The following is a 15,168-nucleotide window of genomic DNA, read 5'->3' on the forward strand; positions in this document are numbered from 1 at the left end:
GGGAGGAAAGTGGAGACCCTTGATGGGAAGACAGCTTGAGAGCCCCTCCTAGAGTCAATCAGAATCCCTTAGGCCTGGGAAAGTGTTAAAAATAGCTCTCTGCAGAACATATTATTTTCTAAGCTCACATGTTGTTGGTGGCTTTTGTTTTCTTATTTTTGCTTGGCTAAATTATATTATCTTTCAGTCCTGCTGTTTGATGAGTGATAATACAGAAGATGACATCAGAACCCTTGCTGAGCTTTTCTTAATTTAGAAAGCCTTGCTTTCACACACCCCTGCCCCCCATACCATGTCAGGAGAGGATTTCCCAGGAATTAAATTTTGATTGTCTGCAATTGGGAATTTCTAGGGGGGTTAATGAAGGAGAGGACTGTACCTTTTGTCATCCTTGAACCATTGGAATTCTGCTGAAGGGACTGCGGAAGCTTCACACTGCAGAGTCCCCTTCTGCCCCACGGGGACACCTGTGCCCTTAGCTTCTGAGATGTATGGTGGATCTACAGAAAGAAGATGCTCCATGCAATTTAAAAGTACACATGAAAATAAAAAGTAAAAGCCTGGTTCATTCACAGGTTTTGTTTCTTACTCCCTGTGCCCCATCCACTGATGTGCATCATCGGACTGCTGTGTGGACTGTTGCAGAGAATGGGAATGATCTGGATGCAGTTTTAAAGGAAGTCATTGTTTTTCAGCATACATTGCTTCTCTCGGTACTGAGGTTTTGCTGTCAGCTCTTGTGGTACAGTGCCTGTTTAAAGGCTTTCAACTTTCATAGGAAGACACCCACCCATCAGCCTTATACTCCGTAGGGTGGCCGTCAGCACCTTTAATCATCCTCATGGAATTTCTGTACACCGGGTTCTTGCCAAAGTGTATGACTTCAAACTATTCAATTCCCACCTACGACTCGGTTATAACTAATAATATTCATGGAGAGTTGCCTGAAGGATATACAAACCAGCCCTTCCCACGGGCATTCTGAAATGGATCCCGTGCTAAACTAGACCTCCTTTCTTGGTCTGCCTTCATTTGAAGTCTTCACTCAGCTACCTGTGGCATCCCAGCAGTTTGCCCTGATGGGTATTAAAAAACACAGGCTCACTAAAATTGCTGCTCTGTTTGATGCGGGGACATTGTACATGGGATGTGAATTGTAATGGAAAGTGTCAATTTGCACAGATCCTGGGGAGAATTTTCTCTGGGGTCACAGTACTAGGACAAGCAAGGTTTCGCCTAAAAAAAAAAATCACTTGCTTTTATCTTGGCAGATGATGCACATCTTACAGCAGATGACCTTCCCTTTGCTTTAGCATTGTAAAGACAAATTCTGAATATGAACCCTGCAGCCAGCTGCTTCATATTTCATATGTCATGGGCTGACTTCCCCCTTTTACTAATTTCCATAATATGTTTTTATTTCCTTCGCTTTTACATTTTAAAAATAATTTGAGTCAATAACTGTAAATAATTTCAGTTATAAAAATAAACTTTAACTAATAGGGACACAGGGTAGCCATGTCTTACTTTTCCTACTTAAAGTGTTTCATAACATCTAGGCTCAAAATGGAGCACAAATCAAGACACTACACATCAAACATTAATCTCAGATGCCCTTCCCCTCTCCCATCCCACCCATGTTGAGGGGCAGAGGCTTTCATGGTGCTGTTCTAGGTCTTAGGTTATATTCTGTTGTAAGCAAGAACTTTCCACAAGTCATAGGGAACCAAGTCAAGGCACATAGCAAGGAACCCAGAAGAAAAAGGGTGAAAAATTGGTAGAAAATTCATGTAGATCAATGTCAGGGAGAATTTAGAAGGTTGATAAAAGGAAAGTGAAGTGGCCTTCAGAGATTTTGCATTTTGTTTCTGTTAGTTAAAAATAAAAATTTGAGATTTCCTACCAATTTGCATTTGTACTTATATTGAAATTGTAGTCTATGTACCGCAACATCTTCATTATGAAAGGCTGAGATACAAAAAGCGTAGCTCACACAGGTGAAGTCTTTCTAGCTCAGGTCTCTCTGCCTACTGAGAAGATCTGTCTGGGAAGGTTGCCACTCCCTCATGTAATTAAATTACTGGAAAACTTTGAATTTGAAAGTACATTTATATAAAGCATGCATTCAATGCCGTTTATTGATTTGCTAGTCATGTATAAAAGTTTGGTAATATATAAAGTTACTCTCAGCTACTTTTAAAAAGAAGGGTGGCACCCAGGGCTGTGAAACAAAACAAAACAACAGATGACTTTGGACTCTCGGACTCTTTAGTTCTTGAAAGCAGAGAGCCGGAAGTGTCGCTGGGTCTTTCCTGTCCCTCTGAGGGCTGGTTCATTGCTGCAGTATTGGTAGCAGACCACCCTCGCACACTCCAGGAGTGGGGTCGGTCTGGCAAGGCCACTCACAGTTCACGGTGACCTTCACTCTTCGTACCACTGGTGCCGCCACGTCGTTGGAGGCGCTGCACTCGTACTCGCCTGACTGTTCCCGAGTGATGCCCTGGATCTCCAGGTACTCATCCTCACTCACAAAGCCAACAGCTGCGGGAGAAAGAGGGATATGTAGTCAGTAGGAGGCAAAGGCACAGGCCTCTCTCCAGAAAACAAAGTATGAACCACTAGCACCCTGAGAAATGTCACTTTGTCAGCTCAACATTTTGGGAACTCTACAGAGTCTCTCTTTCTCATTCCTTATTTCGTTCCCTGCTTTCACACCCTCTTTCCCTTGGCTGCCCAGTGTCCCAGCCGCAGTGTTTGTGATCCTCCTGAACTCATGTATGGAGAGAATTAACTGGATCACCATAAGTGATTAATAATTTTGACATTTACACTGCTGGGATCATACCACGTGGTCCATCCAGCTCTGGGACTGGAGCAGGCACCTTAACTCTTTCTGACCTCCACGCACCATTTAAAATAAGCTTCTGATCCTAAGCTGCGTATTGCCAGCCTGGGCATGAGTCAATTGAGGATACTGCATAATGGTTACACACACACACACACACACACACACACACACACACACACACACACACACAAATTATTCAGGAAAAACGAGCAGTGAGACAGTAAAAATACCTTTGTTTTCACAGTAGACAAACAGATAGGTAGATAGCAATTTTCCAGACATTGATCTCCTGGAACTCTTAGGCATAAACTCAAATGAGAAGCCAACATCAGGACCACCCATGCAATATCCAACCACAAGACAAGCAGAAGGAAAGAAGTAAGAATTCATGACTACAAATATTGCCCTATCACTTAAATTTTCAAACATTTTATTTCTCTTCTGTAGGGGGAAAATCATTAATATGAAGGCCATATCCATACCACATCCTCTACATGATGTATAGTTATGAGCATCCAGTTATGCAAAGACTAAGTCCCAGCTTGATCTCATATACCCCAGGCTGACCTCATATACCCCAGGATAAGCAACAGACTCACTATGTTACTTAGATCTTGCACACATGATCTTGTCGCCACCTCCCCAATGACATGATTACAGGTGTGTACCACCACACCTGGCTGAGCCCAAGACACTCAGAGAATCTAAATGTTCAAGTTCTGTCTTGAAGCTGCCCTGTGCCTTAATTTCTCTGACAATAAAAAGTAAGGCACATGTGGTTTACCTCCTGTGATAACCCTCCCTTCAGTGTTTAATGAAGATAATGAGAATGACAGTATCCTAAAGTAGGATGATTTATAAAAGGTGAGCAGAAGGGGCATTGGGCTCAGTCCTGGGACAACAGACTGACAGTGGAATTATCTCTAGGAATGGAGAAACACTTTGCTAAGTGCAACACACACACACACACACACACACACACACACACACAATAGGTCTGCTAACTCAAAGAGTTACTGAGAGCTACCAAGAAAAGAAAACACAGGACACATGAAAACATTTGGAAACTCTCATGTACTGCATACCTGGTGATGCTGTTAATCCTAAATACTTTAGAGAGGCACAGAGGGAGCTGGCATGAAACTGCATATCATGTGGACAGCCCCAGAAGTGGAAGAGGGACTCTTCGATGTAGGCCATTAAAAAAAATCCCTCCATAATGTCACATGTTTCTGTTAACCCAGAACATAAAACCAATAACTAAGAAATTAGCATAATACAAAGCATTATGCTCATGGGGTGTAAGCTGTAGCTGTACACGACAGTGCTGTCTGCATTAGTGTCATGACAACAGTAACAATAGCAACTGCAGCAACCATAATAGAGAAATAAACACATCCCACTATGTTGTAAGGAAGGGCCATCACTGTCCACTCTCCTGAAATTTTTTAGCCACGATAATTTTGTGGCACCATCCAGCATCACCATACTGGCCCAAAGCATTCATTTACATATATTTAGGCCTTATGGAATCATTACTGTATGACTACCAGCATGTTCTTCTATTTCCTTGAAGGAGAAAAGAAGTGCCAACTTCTCATAAAAAAACACTAAAAATATTAAATCCACAAGATGCCAGGATACACTGACTAAGTAGAAAACAGAGTTCACAGTCCAGCCTTGAAGACCATAATCTTGAATTCTCCAAAGACTCAAGAAGCAACTGTAAGAAACTTCTGTATCAGTATTGTCATTTCAGACTAATATACTCTTTAGAATCTTGGTTGAGGAAGAGGAGAGGAAGTGAGAAGGGATGCCAGTAAAGAAATTGTGATTCCTTTTGCATGGCTGTTGTTTATTTAGTACCAATTCCAGGCCAATGTTTGTCAGATCTTTTCGCGCTAGAACACTATAATTACTGTGCAAAGCATCTCAGAGACCAGTGTCACACTTAATATTCCCATTAATTTTAAATGGTAGTCCCTGGTACATATGTGTGGCAATTGGTGTCATATTTTAATTAGGCTTGCCCTACACCATCTGAAATTAATAATAGCTCAAATTACCAGTGTAATTTATAAATTAACAGTGCCTCAGCATTAGGAAATAAATTAGCTCTGGACAGCTGGTTCTGGGTTGGGCTCCACTGTCACTCTGATGATTGGTCGGACCTTGGGTCTTTCTGGGCCAGGTAGCATACCACCAAGACAGAGAAACAAGAAGAACAAGTTTTCTTTGGACACTTCTTTTCTCCAATTCATGTCTGTGTATTTTGTTTTTTTTTTGTTGTTGTTGTTGTTTTTGTTTTTGAATCTAGATCGATGATCTAGATATGCTCGCTGTGATCACACTGGGATTATCAGAAGCTGAGCTGTGGTGAACTTAATCTGTGGACATTAAAAAAACAAATAATGTTTGGAAGGAGTAGAGTCATGAGTTGACATGCAAGCTTGTAAGTGGTCATTGGCATCAAGAACTCATCAAGCATTCTGCAAGAACATGGCGGGTAGGAGTGACCGTGAAAATCCATTTATTCTTGCCAAGCAATGTGTAAGGAAAGAAGCAGATGGTTTTGGATTTAGGCAAGGCATGTGGTGTCGATTGATCCAAATATTTAGGGATTCAAGTCATACAAATACCAAAGAGACTTCATTTTTACAGTCATAGGTGCTCAGACAAAGTGAGAAACTGAAGAACCCAGATGATTCCATTGATCCCAGTAAACAAGGTCTGGGAAAAGCAGTTCATTTGCATCAAAGAGGGCTATAAATTTTACTTTTCACTGCTTTCACTTTCTCTTAATGGGAATTTTTCTTTTTTTATTCTCTTTTTTTCTTTCTTTCTTTTTTGTTTGTTTGTTTCTTTGGTTGGTTGGTTTGGTGTTTTGAGACAGGGTTTCTCTGTATAGCCCTGGCTGTCCTGGAACTCACTCTATAGACCAGGCTGGCCTTGAACTCAAAAATCCGCCTGCCTCTGTCTCCCAAGTGTCAAGATTAAAGGCATGTGCCACCACTGCCCAGCATAGTCTTTCTTTACTAGAGGCCTACATGGAAAGAAATTGGGGTGAAAAAGTACAGAAACAGTAATCTAAACTCAGAAACTCAGAAACTCCAGAACTGATGTTCCTATTGCTATCACTTATGCCAGACAAGAGTAAAACCTGCTCAACTAAAATAGAAAGTTTTAGCATTTTCTTTCTTTCTTTCTTTTTAAGTTTTTTTTCCCTAATATCATTTACTCTCTGGCTGTAAATTGATCAGGGCTTTATCTCTAGCATGAAGAGCTTAGAGAGAATACAGGAGGAGGAAAAAACCAAAAACAACTTAACTGAGCATACTTTCTAAATTGCTACAGGCTTCTTAAGAGGGAAAAAGGCAAGGCACTTGATAGAAACCAACTGAAGACTCTCTTCATGATCAATAGCTGCTTGTTTATGAGTTGGCTTTCTCTTGTAAAGAAAATGCATCCTTGGGTGGGAAGAGCATTCATGATCCTAAAGTACTTCCCTCATCATGGTCCAACCCTTCCGACATCACAAGTGGATCAAACATATGCTTGTGCCTTACTGCAAAAGCACCCCTGGAAAGGAACACATCACACGCTAGAGTTTATTGGTGTGGAGAAGATGGTGACAGACAAACCACCTTTGTAAAGAGCAGAAGTTGAGCCTCACACAACATCAACTCTGTACCATCTAGTTCCATGATGCAGTGAGTTAGCTAACTGTAACTGTGAGTTAGATAACTTCTCTTCACTACTAATTTGTCTTTAGGAGATTTCAGAATACTGTGTACTTTCAGTCTCTCTCTGTGTGTGTGTGTGAGAGAGAGAGAGAGAGAGACAGAAAGAGAAAGACAGAGAGACAGAGAGAGAGAGAGAGATTGGAGTGTGGGAATGTGCATGTGTGTGTTGTATAGAAGTGTGTTGTGTAGAGGTCAGTAGTTGATGGCAGGTGTCTTCCATCTCCTGTATTGTGCCTCAGTTTGAAGCTAGCGCTTATAGATTACAGCTAATCTAACCAACTCACTCCAGGGATCCCTTTTCTTTGACTACCACAGCTGTCAGGGCTTTATGTGATTGCTGGAGATTCAAATCCAGTGCTCATGTTCATGTGGCAAGAACTTTATCCACTGAACCATTATGGCAGCCCTTCCTGCTATGACTTGTTGTCAAGGTCTGCTACTTCTCATCTTAGACAGATACGAAGATGATGAGCCTGCCTTCACAGATGGCTCTATCTCTTGTCTGCCTAAGGAAGTCACACCTCCATCTCATATTCTGATTTGTCCATGAAAATTATATAATTTGACATGAATTGTTCCCCATCAAAAGGTGTGCTTATGACCTGGTTATCAGTCAAATGTAACTCTGCAGAGGCCCTCATTTTTCCTTTCTTCTTTCCTTTCTCTTTTTGATGTTTTGAGGGGGATTCATTTTTTTATGGTAGACTGCCCCCAATAAGATAGGACATGCCAAGGATTGCCAGAAAACACTGAAGCTGTGGTAGGAAAAAAGAAAACTTTCTTCCCAAAGTTGTTAGTGAGAGCCTAGACTAACAAATGCCTTGATTTACATATCAAGCTATCCATAACTGTGAGATACTAAAATTTGTTGTTTATGTGTAGATTTTTATATCTATATACATTCCAGAGACATATTAGTATGTGTCCTTTATTGATTACTAGAGGAATTAGTCAAAGCATTCCTATGTGGACTCTGCTAACATGTATAGATCCAGAGTCTCCTGAGTTAAGGACTTTTTATAGTTTTCCAGGAAAATATTTTGTGCAGTCACTGAACCGGTAGCTATAATGATGTTTTACAACAGTTGTGGGCCACAGTTTGACCTTTTATTTTTTTCCAATGTAGTTGAACTTTGTACACAATAGGAACCAGGTCATGGTTATCACTGACTTCCAACGTATCTAGAAAACTAGTTTGCTTGATAGTTTGTCAAATACTTATTGATGCCACGATAGATTGGCTTGAGTGATTACAGTAATTTCATGACCCAGTGACTCAACAGGTTGTATTCAATCATAAAAATTCCAGGACTACATGTGGCCTATGTACAGCCCTCGGGTGGCTCTGCTTCTAAGGCAGAGTTACTTCTGCCATTTGTCTTTTGTATGATATTTATATTTTCTGACTTTAAAAAACTGTAATTCCTATTAGTGTTTTAGGAAAAGACTTTCCTTAAATATGTGACTTCAGAAGGCTTATGAAGCATTTAGTATAATTTATATCTAGTCTTGGAGCCAATTATTTCCTCAGAGGAATGCATGCTTAATTTAAAACTGTAGCTCAATGAATAGGTATGAATTATCTCACAGATAATGTTTCACAGCCAAGTTTTCAGGAGCATAGCTACTTCATTAAGCAACGTGACAAGCAAAGCACTAAAAGTGAAGCCAACAGAATCAAGCTCACTGTGATCTTCCCCTCCCAAAGCCCCAACCAGAGCCCATCACTAGCCACAGTGCTGATCTGGGAGGCCCGCTGCAAAGGGTGGGGCCAACCCAAGATCTGGAGTTCACAGATTGGGTGGCAAAACTCTCTTAACTGAAAATAATAAGAACCACGTTATTATTTTTATCATACCCGAGAATAAATTTGTCAGGAGGACAGCTGTAGCTATTGGAGGGGATACAGCTGACTCTTTGCTTAATATTTTTATGGTATGTATAGCAGCTGAGTTCAAATCAATGGGCCACAGAAATTAGAAAAATATAGAACCCAGAATCCCAACGTCAGAATTGAGTAGGAATTATTTTTAAAATTTAATGCCAACACAGAATTTAGCAGTGCCAGCTAAAGGCGAGAGGGCTAGAGCAACCTACTAACTATTGAGACTTCCCATCCCTCTGTCTGCATCAGGGCAGTTCTGAAAAATTCAGAGTGGGCTTCAAGACAGCTGCTTAAGTGAGCTGCCACCCACCCTTTATGACAGTAAGTGAGCCCGCACAGTTTGGTGTCTACACTGGAGGAAGCCACTCTCTTTTCCCACTCTGAATAGTAAAGTACACAGAGACACCACAATAGAGGCAAGGTTCTGAGTACCAACTTCAAGCAGCTAGAAAAAGCAGTTTTACGTGAGAATTGAAGAAAGTGATCCAACTAAAGACAGGCAGGGAGACAGAGTCTCTGTGACTACACACTGGACACTTCACACTCTACTACATGAGTGTGCAGTGTAATACCAAAAGCACAGATTAGGGCAATGTAGGACACAGAAGTGGGTCCATAACCTCTGATGATAGGGTGAGCGAGGTTGGGGATTACACTGGCTCTTCATACAATCCACATAGCAATAGGTACAGTGGGGTGAGACTACCAATATTAAACATGTTTGCACAATATGGAATTGGTGATGAATGATTTATAGTCTACATACCATAAAAATCTTAAGCAAAGGAACAGCTGTAGCCCCTCCTATAACTATAGCCATCCACAGGACAAATTTACTCTTGCGTATGATAAAATTTACAACAGGGTTGCTATTATTTTAGGTCATAAGAATTTTACCACCCAATGAGCTCTGCTCATTCTGTCCTTTGCTGCAGAATAGATTCTGATGGCCTCAGATGAGGCTGGAAAGAGTGACTGAAGAGATGCTGAGACTATGGGGAACATTTTCAGGCTTCAAGTGAACAGCCACAAGTTTGGATGCAACTCTCATCCTCTGGATTGCAGTGGACGATAGCATCTGTGTGGTTGAGACTCCTCTTCCATACGATGGAATGACACTTGTCTTACAGGATAATTGTAGGCAGGAAATGAGTGCATAAGATGGACATTCCCCTCAATGAATAGAAATATCACACCCAAGAGTTTCAGTGGTATGAACTAAATTTGGGCACTTTCATATAAAAAAAGCAAGGCAAGCAAATCTCAACTAAGAAATGAAAGAAGGTCAGATATCATCTTTGCTGGTAGGGATGTAATAAACTCTACAAAGGATTCATCATATATCCCTTAATTAGCATCTCTACTCTTTTCACTTAAAATAGGATTTGATTTACAAGAAATACAATTTCTCGGGATCACTTCTTCTTAACAACAAATCAAGTATTGTTGCATATCCCAGGTAAGTCTGCTTGAGGGCTTGAGAAATATTCTGAATTCACAGCTAAGAACAAAATGTTAAAGATACATTTACACATATACACACATTCTTCTTCCTCTCTCTCTTCTCTCTCTCTCTCTCTCTCTCTCTCTCTCTCTCTCTCTCTTCTCTCTCTCTCTCTCTCTCTCTCTCTCTCTCTCTCTCTCTCACACACACACACACACACACACATGCACACACACACACACGCACATGCTCAATTTTCCACTAGATCTTGATCAGGGGGCTGACACAAAAGAGAATCTGATAATCTCTGCAAGAGTGGGCAAATTTAAAAGCTGTCTTTCATAGAAACTGTTCTGGAAGATTTCAAACTGATTTTATCCCACGGCAAACTGAGGAATAAGCCTGAAAAGACTGGGTGAGAAAATTACTTTTGCTATCAAATACAGGGACAATCCTTGGAAAGTGACATATGCTGAACTGTTCTAAATGGCTGGCTTCCATCTTTAGGGGGACACTTCCTTAAACAGGTTACTGCTGGTTACCAGCCAGCTCATGTCACACAGTGCACGTGTGTAAACATCTCCATGGCATTACCTATGTGCCCTCACCCAATTTCTAGCTAACATGGATACTTCTTATTCCTGGGAAAGTCATTTTAACAGTTCTTGGTAATTCCCTTTCTGTTGGATGCAAAGGTATTAATTATGTTTGAGTTCTTCAGGGTTTCATCTATGCATGCGATGTACACAGGATGATATTCCCCAAATAGTTTCATTGTTCAGTAGAAATTCTGCTTGTGAAGGCAAACAAAACTCATAAAATTAATCTGTTAACCTGATCCCATCATGAAGCAATATAAATTCAATGCAAAATGTGAATTGATTCCAAACATATATTGCATGTGTAAATATAGATATGCATACATATCTGAGTAAAATGCCTAGGATAGGTTCTCCGTATGCTAAAATTCATTAGATATTTGGAAGTGAATGCACATATATTTCAATGTTTATGAATATGCATATGCAAAGTGCCATATTTTAAGGTATAAAGAATAAAAAAGGAATTCCTTTGGTCGTTCAGACTGGGGAATTTGGAGAGAATAAATTGACTCTCTATAAAAGAGAAGCTACAACCTAAAATTTTTGTGAGACGGAGTCCTTTGTATTCTTCCCTGGAGTCAGGATCTGTTTATTTCTTAGCAAAAGCCAGTCTCTAATGATAGGGGTGATAGTTTTCAGGGCAGGTGAGACTTCTGAGCCTATTGGGCTCTATTAGCTAGGTGCCCTTCCCATGTTCCCCGCTTGGGGACCTGCCAGCTGAGTTCAGCATGCAGACCTTCCATTATGGGTGATGCTATCAAAATCAAAGAGCACAGCTGGATGCTTGGAGTTCTCAGCTTGATGTCTGGAACCTGAGTATTTGCAGGAGTGCAGCTGATGGCTGCTAAAAAAAAAATAAATAAAATATAAATAAATAAATCAGCTTTTGATTTGTAAAACTCAGCCAATTTGATCTGAAAGACATTGATGGGGGGCAATAAATATAGAAGCCGGCAGTGCTATGTCATCTCAGGCTTTAGGCATTTGCTTTGCTTCTTTCTGATTCTCTTGAGACAGGAGTCAGTGTAGAGTGTTGCAACAGAAGAAAGACTGAATCTTTTTGGCACTGCATGCCCAGAATCATTTAAGGAAAGTCCACTTATTTGAGAGGCTACTAAAGGGTTAGGATCTTTCTGATCTGGAGCGGGCATGCTCAGGAAGAGGCCCGCTTCTAGCAGTCTCCCTGACTACCACCTCACAGAAGTCTTAGAAGCATGAAGGTTGGTACATGAGCATCTGGGATACTGCTATCAGGAAAACTCAGAAAACTCATTGAGCAGTGTTTCCTATTTGGAGGATTATTAAACTCTGGCCCAGGAGCTTGAACCTGAAACAGCTTTGTGTGTGTGTGTGTGTGTGTGTGTGTGTGTGTATGCTCTCCCTTAGGGGCAATTCTACTCTTTACCAAAGGAGAACCTGATAGCAGCTGAAGATGTTAAAAATAGTATCTGCACTGTCACTGTTGTGGTCCTTCACATCACAAGTAGTGATGGTTTAGAACCAAATCTGCATCAACTCACACTTTCTCAAAGGAAAATAAAGCCCTCTAAATCTAGCTGTCAAAAGCAAACAGATAATGGCAGAGTTAAAGCATCACAGTATGTGTGCTTCCTTAAACATTTTATGGAGAATGGGAAGCAAAGTAGCTTATCTACAAGGCCTTTTGAAGACTGCCCATGCACAGCAGACAATTATCCATTTTATTAAAGGGTATAGTCATTGCCCACCAAGACCTGGTTTGAAAGATATGGAGTCTGGTAGGTCCTGTATGGAGGTAGTGGGTTGTGGCAGAGGTGGGAGTTAGGGGACATGGCTTTCCTTTTTGAAACAGCATTCTCAGAGGCAGAGCAGACTCTCTCATTTGTCAGTTCACATGCCAAGAAAACTCCTACAAAGGGCGGTTGTTTGGTAAGGCATGGAGTAAAGAAGAGCCATGGTTTTAACTCTGTAATTGAGATAATTTAAGGGATATATTCAATGGGATTCTGAAAGAAAAGTGAGAAGGTTTTATAAAAACTGGAGATGGAAATCCTGTGTCTGTATTTGCAATTGGTCCAGAAAGGATGCATACCGGCCCTGTGCAGAGGGTAGTAACTGGAGAAGTCACATGGACATACACATAGAATGGCAGGAAGAGGAACATTTGAGCCGAGAGAGAAAGAGACATGATTGAAAACTTTGTATTTGTCATCCATCATTATAGATTTTCCGTAGGAGAAAAAGGTGTGTGTGTGTGTGTGCGTGTTTTCAAACAGTTGTTAAAACCTAGCCATCAACAGAGATACTTCCTACCTAATTGTGTTACCTGGAGCATGCACAGACCCCTTGCCCATCTGTTTGTGAATTCCTTTCAAGTTTGTTATTAGTTCCATTATACACTATACACTATACACAGGTAGGATTCCTCAGCCACATGGAATCTCTAACAGGAAAAGGGTAGGGAAAACAACAGAAGCACTTACTAATTTTCCCAGTATGCTTTGCTACTTTTGCTACTTTGTATGAGATCTACCTGTCCGGGTAAACACATCTGGAAACTGGATGCAAAGTGACACAGTAAGAGAAGACATGTGGCATTGGTTTCTGCCTATAGCCAGGAGTTTAGGAAGTAGGTAACCTTGAAAAAATTATCCAATCTTACCACCCTTTGTAGTAAAATGCAGATATTCTTTTACTGTTTATAGACTGGGTGTGAGGATTATATGAGAAAATTTGGAGAAAACCCTAGAAGAATGATTGACACCCAGGAGGTCTTCAGGGTTAGAAAGAAAAAGAAGCCACAGAAGTTTGGGGTAGGTACGCAACGGTGACATCTGATAAGACCCCACCCCCTCCTCTGCTTTCATCTTCTCTTACCAGTTAATTCATACTTTGAATTCACACTGCTCCTTCAATGGAAATTCCTAGCCAAGATCGTGGTTTCCATGTCTGCACTCCAACTTTGGAACCTGCTGCACCCCAGGCTCATATCTGCAGGGAAATGCCCATCTGTTGTTCCCAAGACTTGATTGCCTAGACTCCCCACTTCCTCTTCTTATCTCCTTTCACAGCTCTGCCAACTCCCAGTTCTCCTGAGGTGAAGTGGAATCATATTATCTTATGTCTTCTACACCTTCAATCTAATTATCCTGGTGGAGGGGTCCCACCCTCACACTGACACTTCCTGTTGTGCTCTCTGCACATCTTCATTAATGCTATTATCTTCATTTGGGCCTTCATTATTCTCTCTATCTAACTTCATAGGTAGGTCTGGCTTATTTGTTAATTCTATTATTGCCCAACTTAGTATTGCTTCAATATTGGCAATAGCAATAACCAGTTGCTATTTAAATTCACTCTCTGCTTGACATGACTCTGACATTATGCTATACGGAAGTTTCTCTTGGGCCCTCGCCTATGTCTCCAGGTTTGTTCCTTAGCATTTTCCTCAAATGCACCAGACACACCAGCCGCATTCTAAAAATACCAGGCAGTACATGAATCTGTGCGTCTGAATCTCCCGCTCTGTGTCTGGAATGTCTTATATGCTTTGTCCACTTTAAACATCTACACAGGCTTCACAGCTGTCTGGCACAGTGCTTCCGAGAACCCTGTTTTGACCCTCACACGTCCTCCCTTGTCTCCACTCAGTATATGCCTCTGTTTGTTGTGGTTCAGGGATAACACTGCCTTGTTGTGTACTACTTTTCAAGAGAATGGAATCTTTTATTTATTCTATACCTACAACAGAGTTAAGCACATTGAAGTCACCAAGTGATTGTAAAATCAAGTGAAATCGCTGACTGATTTAGACGGCTGACACAGCCATCATGAACGGTTTAAAACTGTCTTTTTTCATTTCTAAGAAAATGGCTGATATCTACCTCTTAAGATTTTTCTTTGTTTGTTTCTTTTCTTTATGTTTGTAGGTGTGGACACATAGAAAAGACTTCTCAAAATAGCCTCAGACTAAAATAATTTATTTCACACTTTGTATGGAGAAAAAAAAATCTAGACCTGGGTTTTGCTGTCCTCACAAATGCCCCTCCTTAAAGGTTTTCTGTTCATGTCCCTGTTTCCTCTGGCTATGAGGACACAGTGTGTCCTCATCAGAAGAGTCTATGAGAGCTGTCTTAAATCTGGTGAATTTTTTGTCTCTGAGTGGAATCAGCTTGGTGGTGATTCAGCTTTGTCTATTTGTAATTAGTAGGCAGTGATTGCGAGGAATGTAATTAGGCTCTTTACCTTCCTAGGACAGGCAGAGGGAAAGTGCTGCCATCAACAAGAAACGGGGCTCTGCAAAGGAAGGGGAACCTCTGTGTGGGGACACGGGACATGTGCCACATGCAGAGTAGCTCTGTGCAGGAAGGGGAAGCAGCATTGGAGGAGATGGTTCCAAGAAAGAGCTGATTGCCAATGAAGGTGCTGAATTCAGCCAAGCAGGGTAATGCCATGCGAGAGCATCAGATTCAGCCCTCACCTCCTGTTCAAGATGTTTAGAGCCTAAGATGTCTTTCCTGGATCTAGGATGGTGCCTGCCGTCTATAGCTCCCTGTAAATCACATGAACATGCAATCCTCAAATCTTCACACCTGGTAACTCTTACTATCTCCTAACTAATGAGAGGATGGGGCATTTCACTCAATCAGAATCCAGAGTTATTGCTC

At 41.1% G+C, this 15,168-nt stretch overlaps 1 protein-coding gene across 3 annotated transcripts in view; it reads right to left on the minus strand.

The window, feature by feature from the left end:
* The window catches only part of Ntm (neurotrimin), a 958,641-nt gene that overhangs the window by 16,870 nt on the left and 926,603 nt on the right, over positions 1 to 15,168 (minus strand). For all 3 annotated transcript variants that reach the window (XM_029481303.1, XM_029481304.1, XM_021172016.1), the window contains exons 5-6: positions 2,407 to 2,541; positions 380 to 500 (exon numbers count right to left, since the gene is read on the minus strand). In XM_029481303.1, the coding sequence (XP_029337163.1) occupies positions 380 to 500; positions 2,407 to 2,541 (256 nt within the window). The remainder of the gene's footprint in view (positions 1 to 379; positions 501 to 2,406; positions 2,542 to 15,168) is intronic.

Source organism: Mus caroli, chromosome 9 (genome assembly GCF_900094665.2).
Source record: "Mus caroli chromosome 9, CAROLI_EIJ_v1.1, whole genome shotgun sequence".
In the NCBI taxonomy this organism is placed as follows: Eukaryota; Metazoa; Chordata; class Mammalia; order Rodentia; family Muridae; genus Mus; species Mus caroli.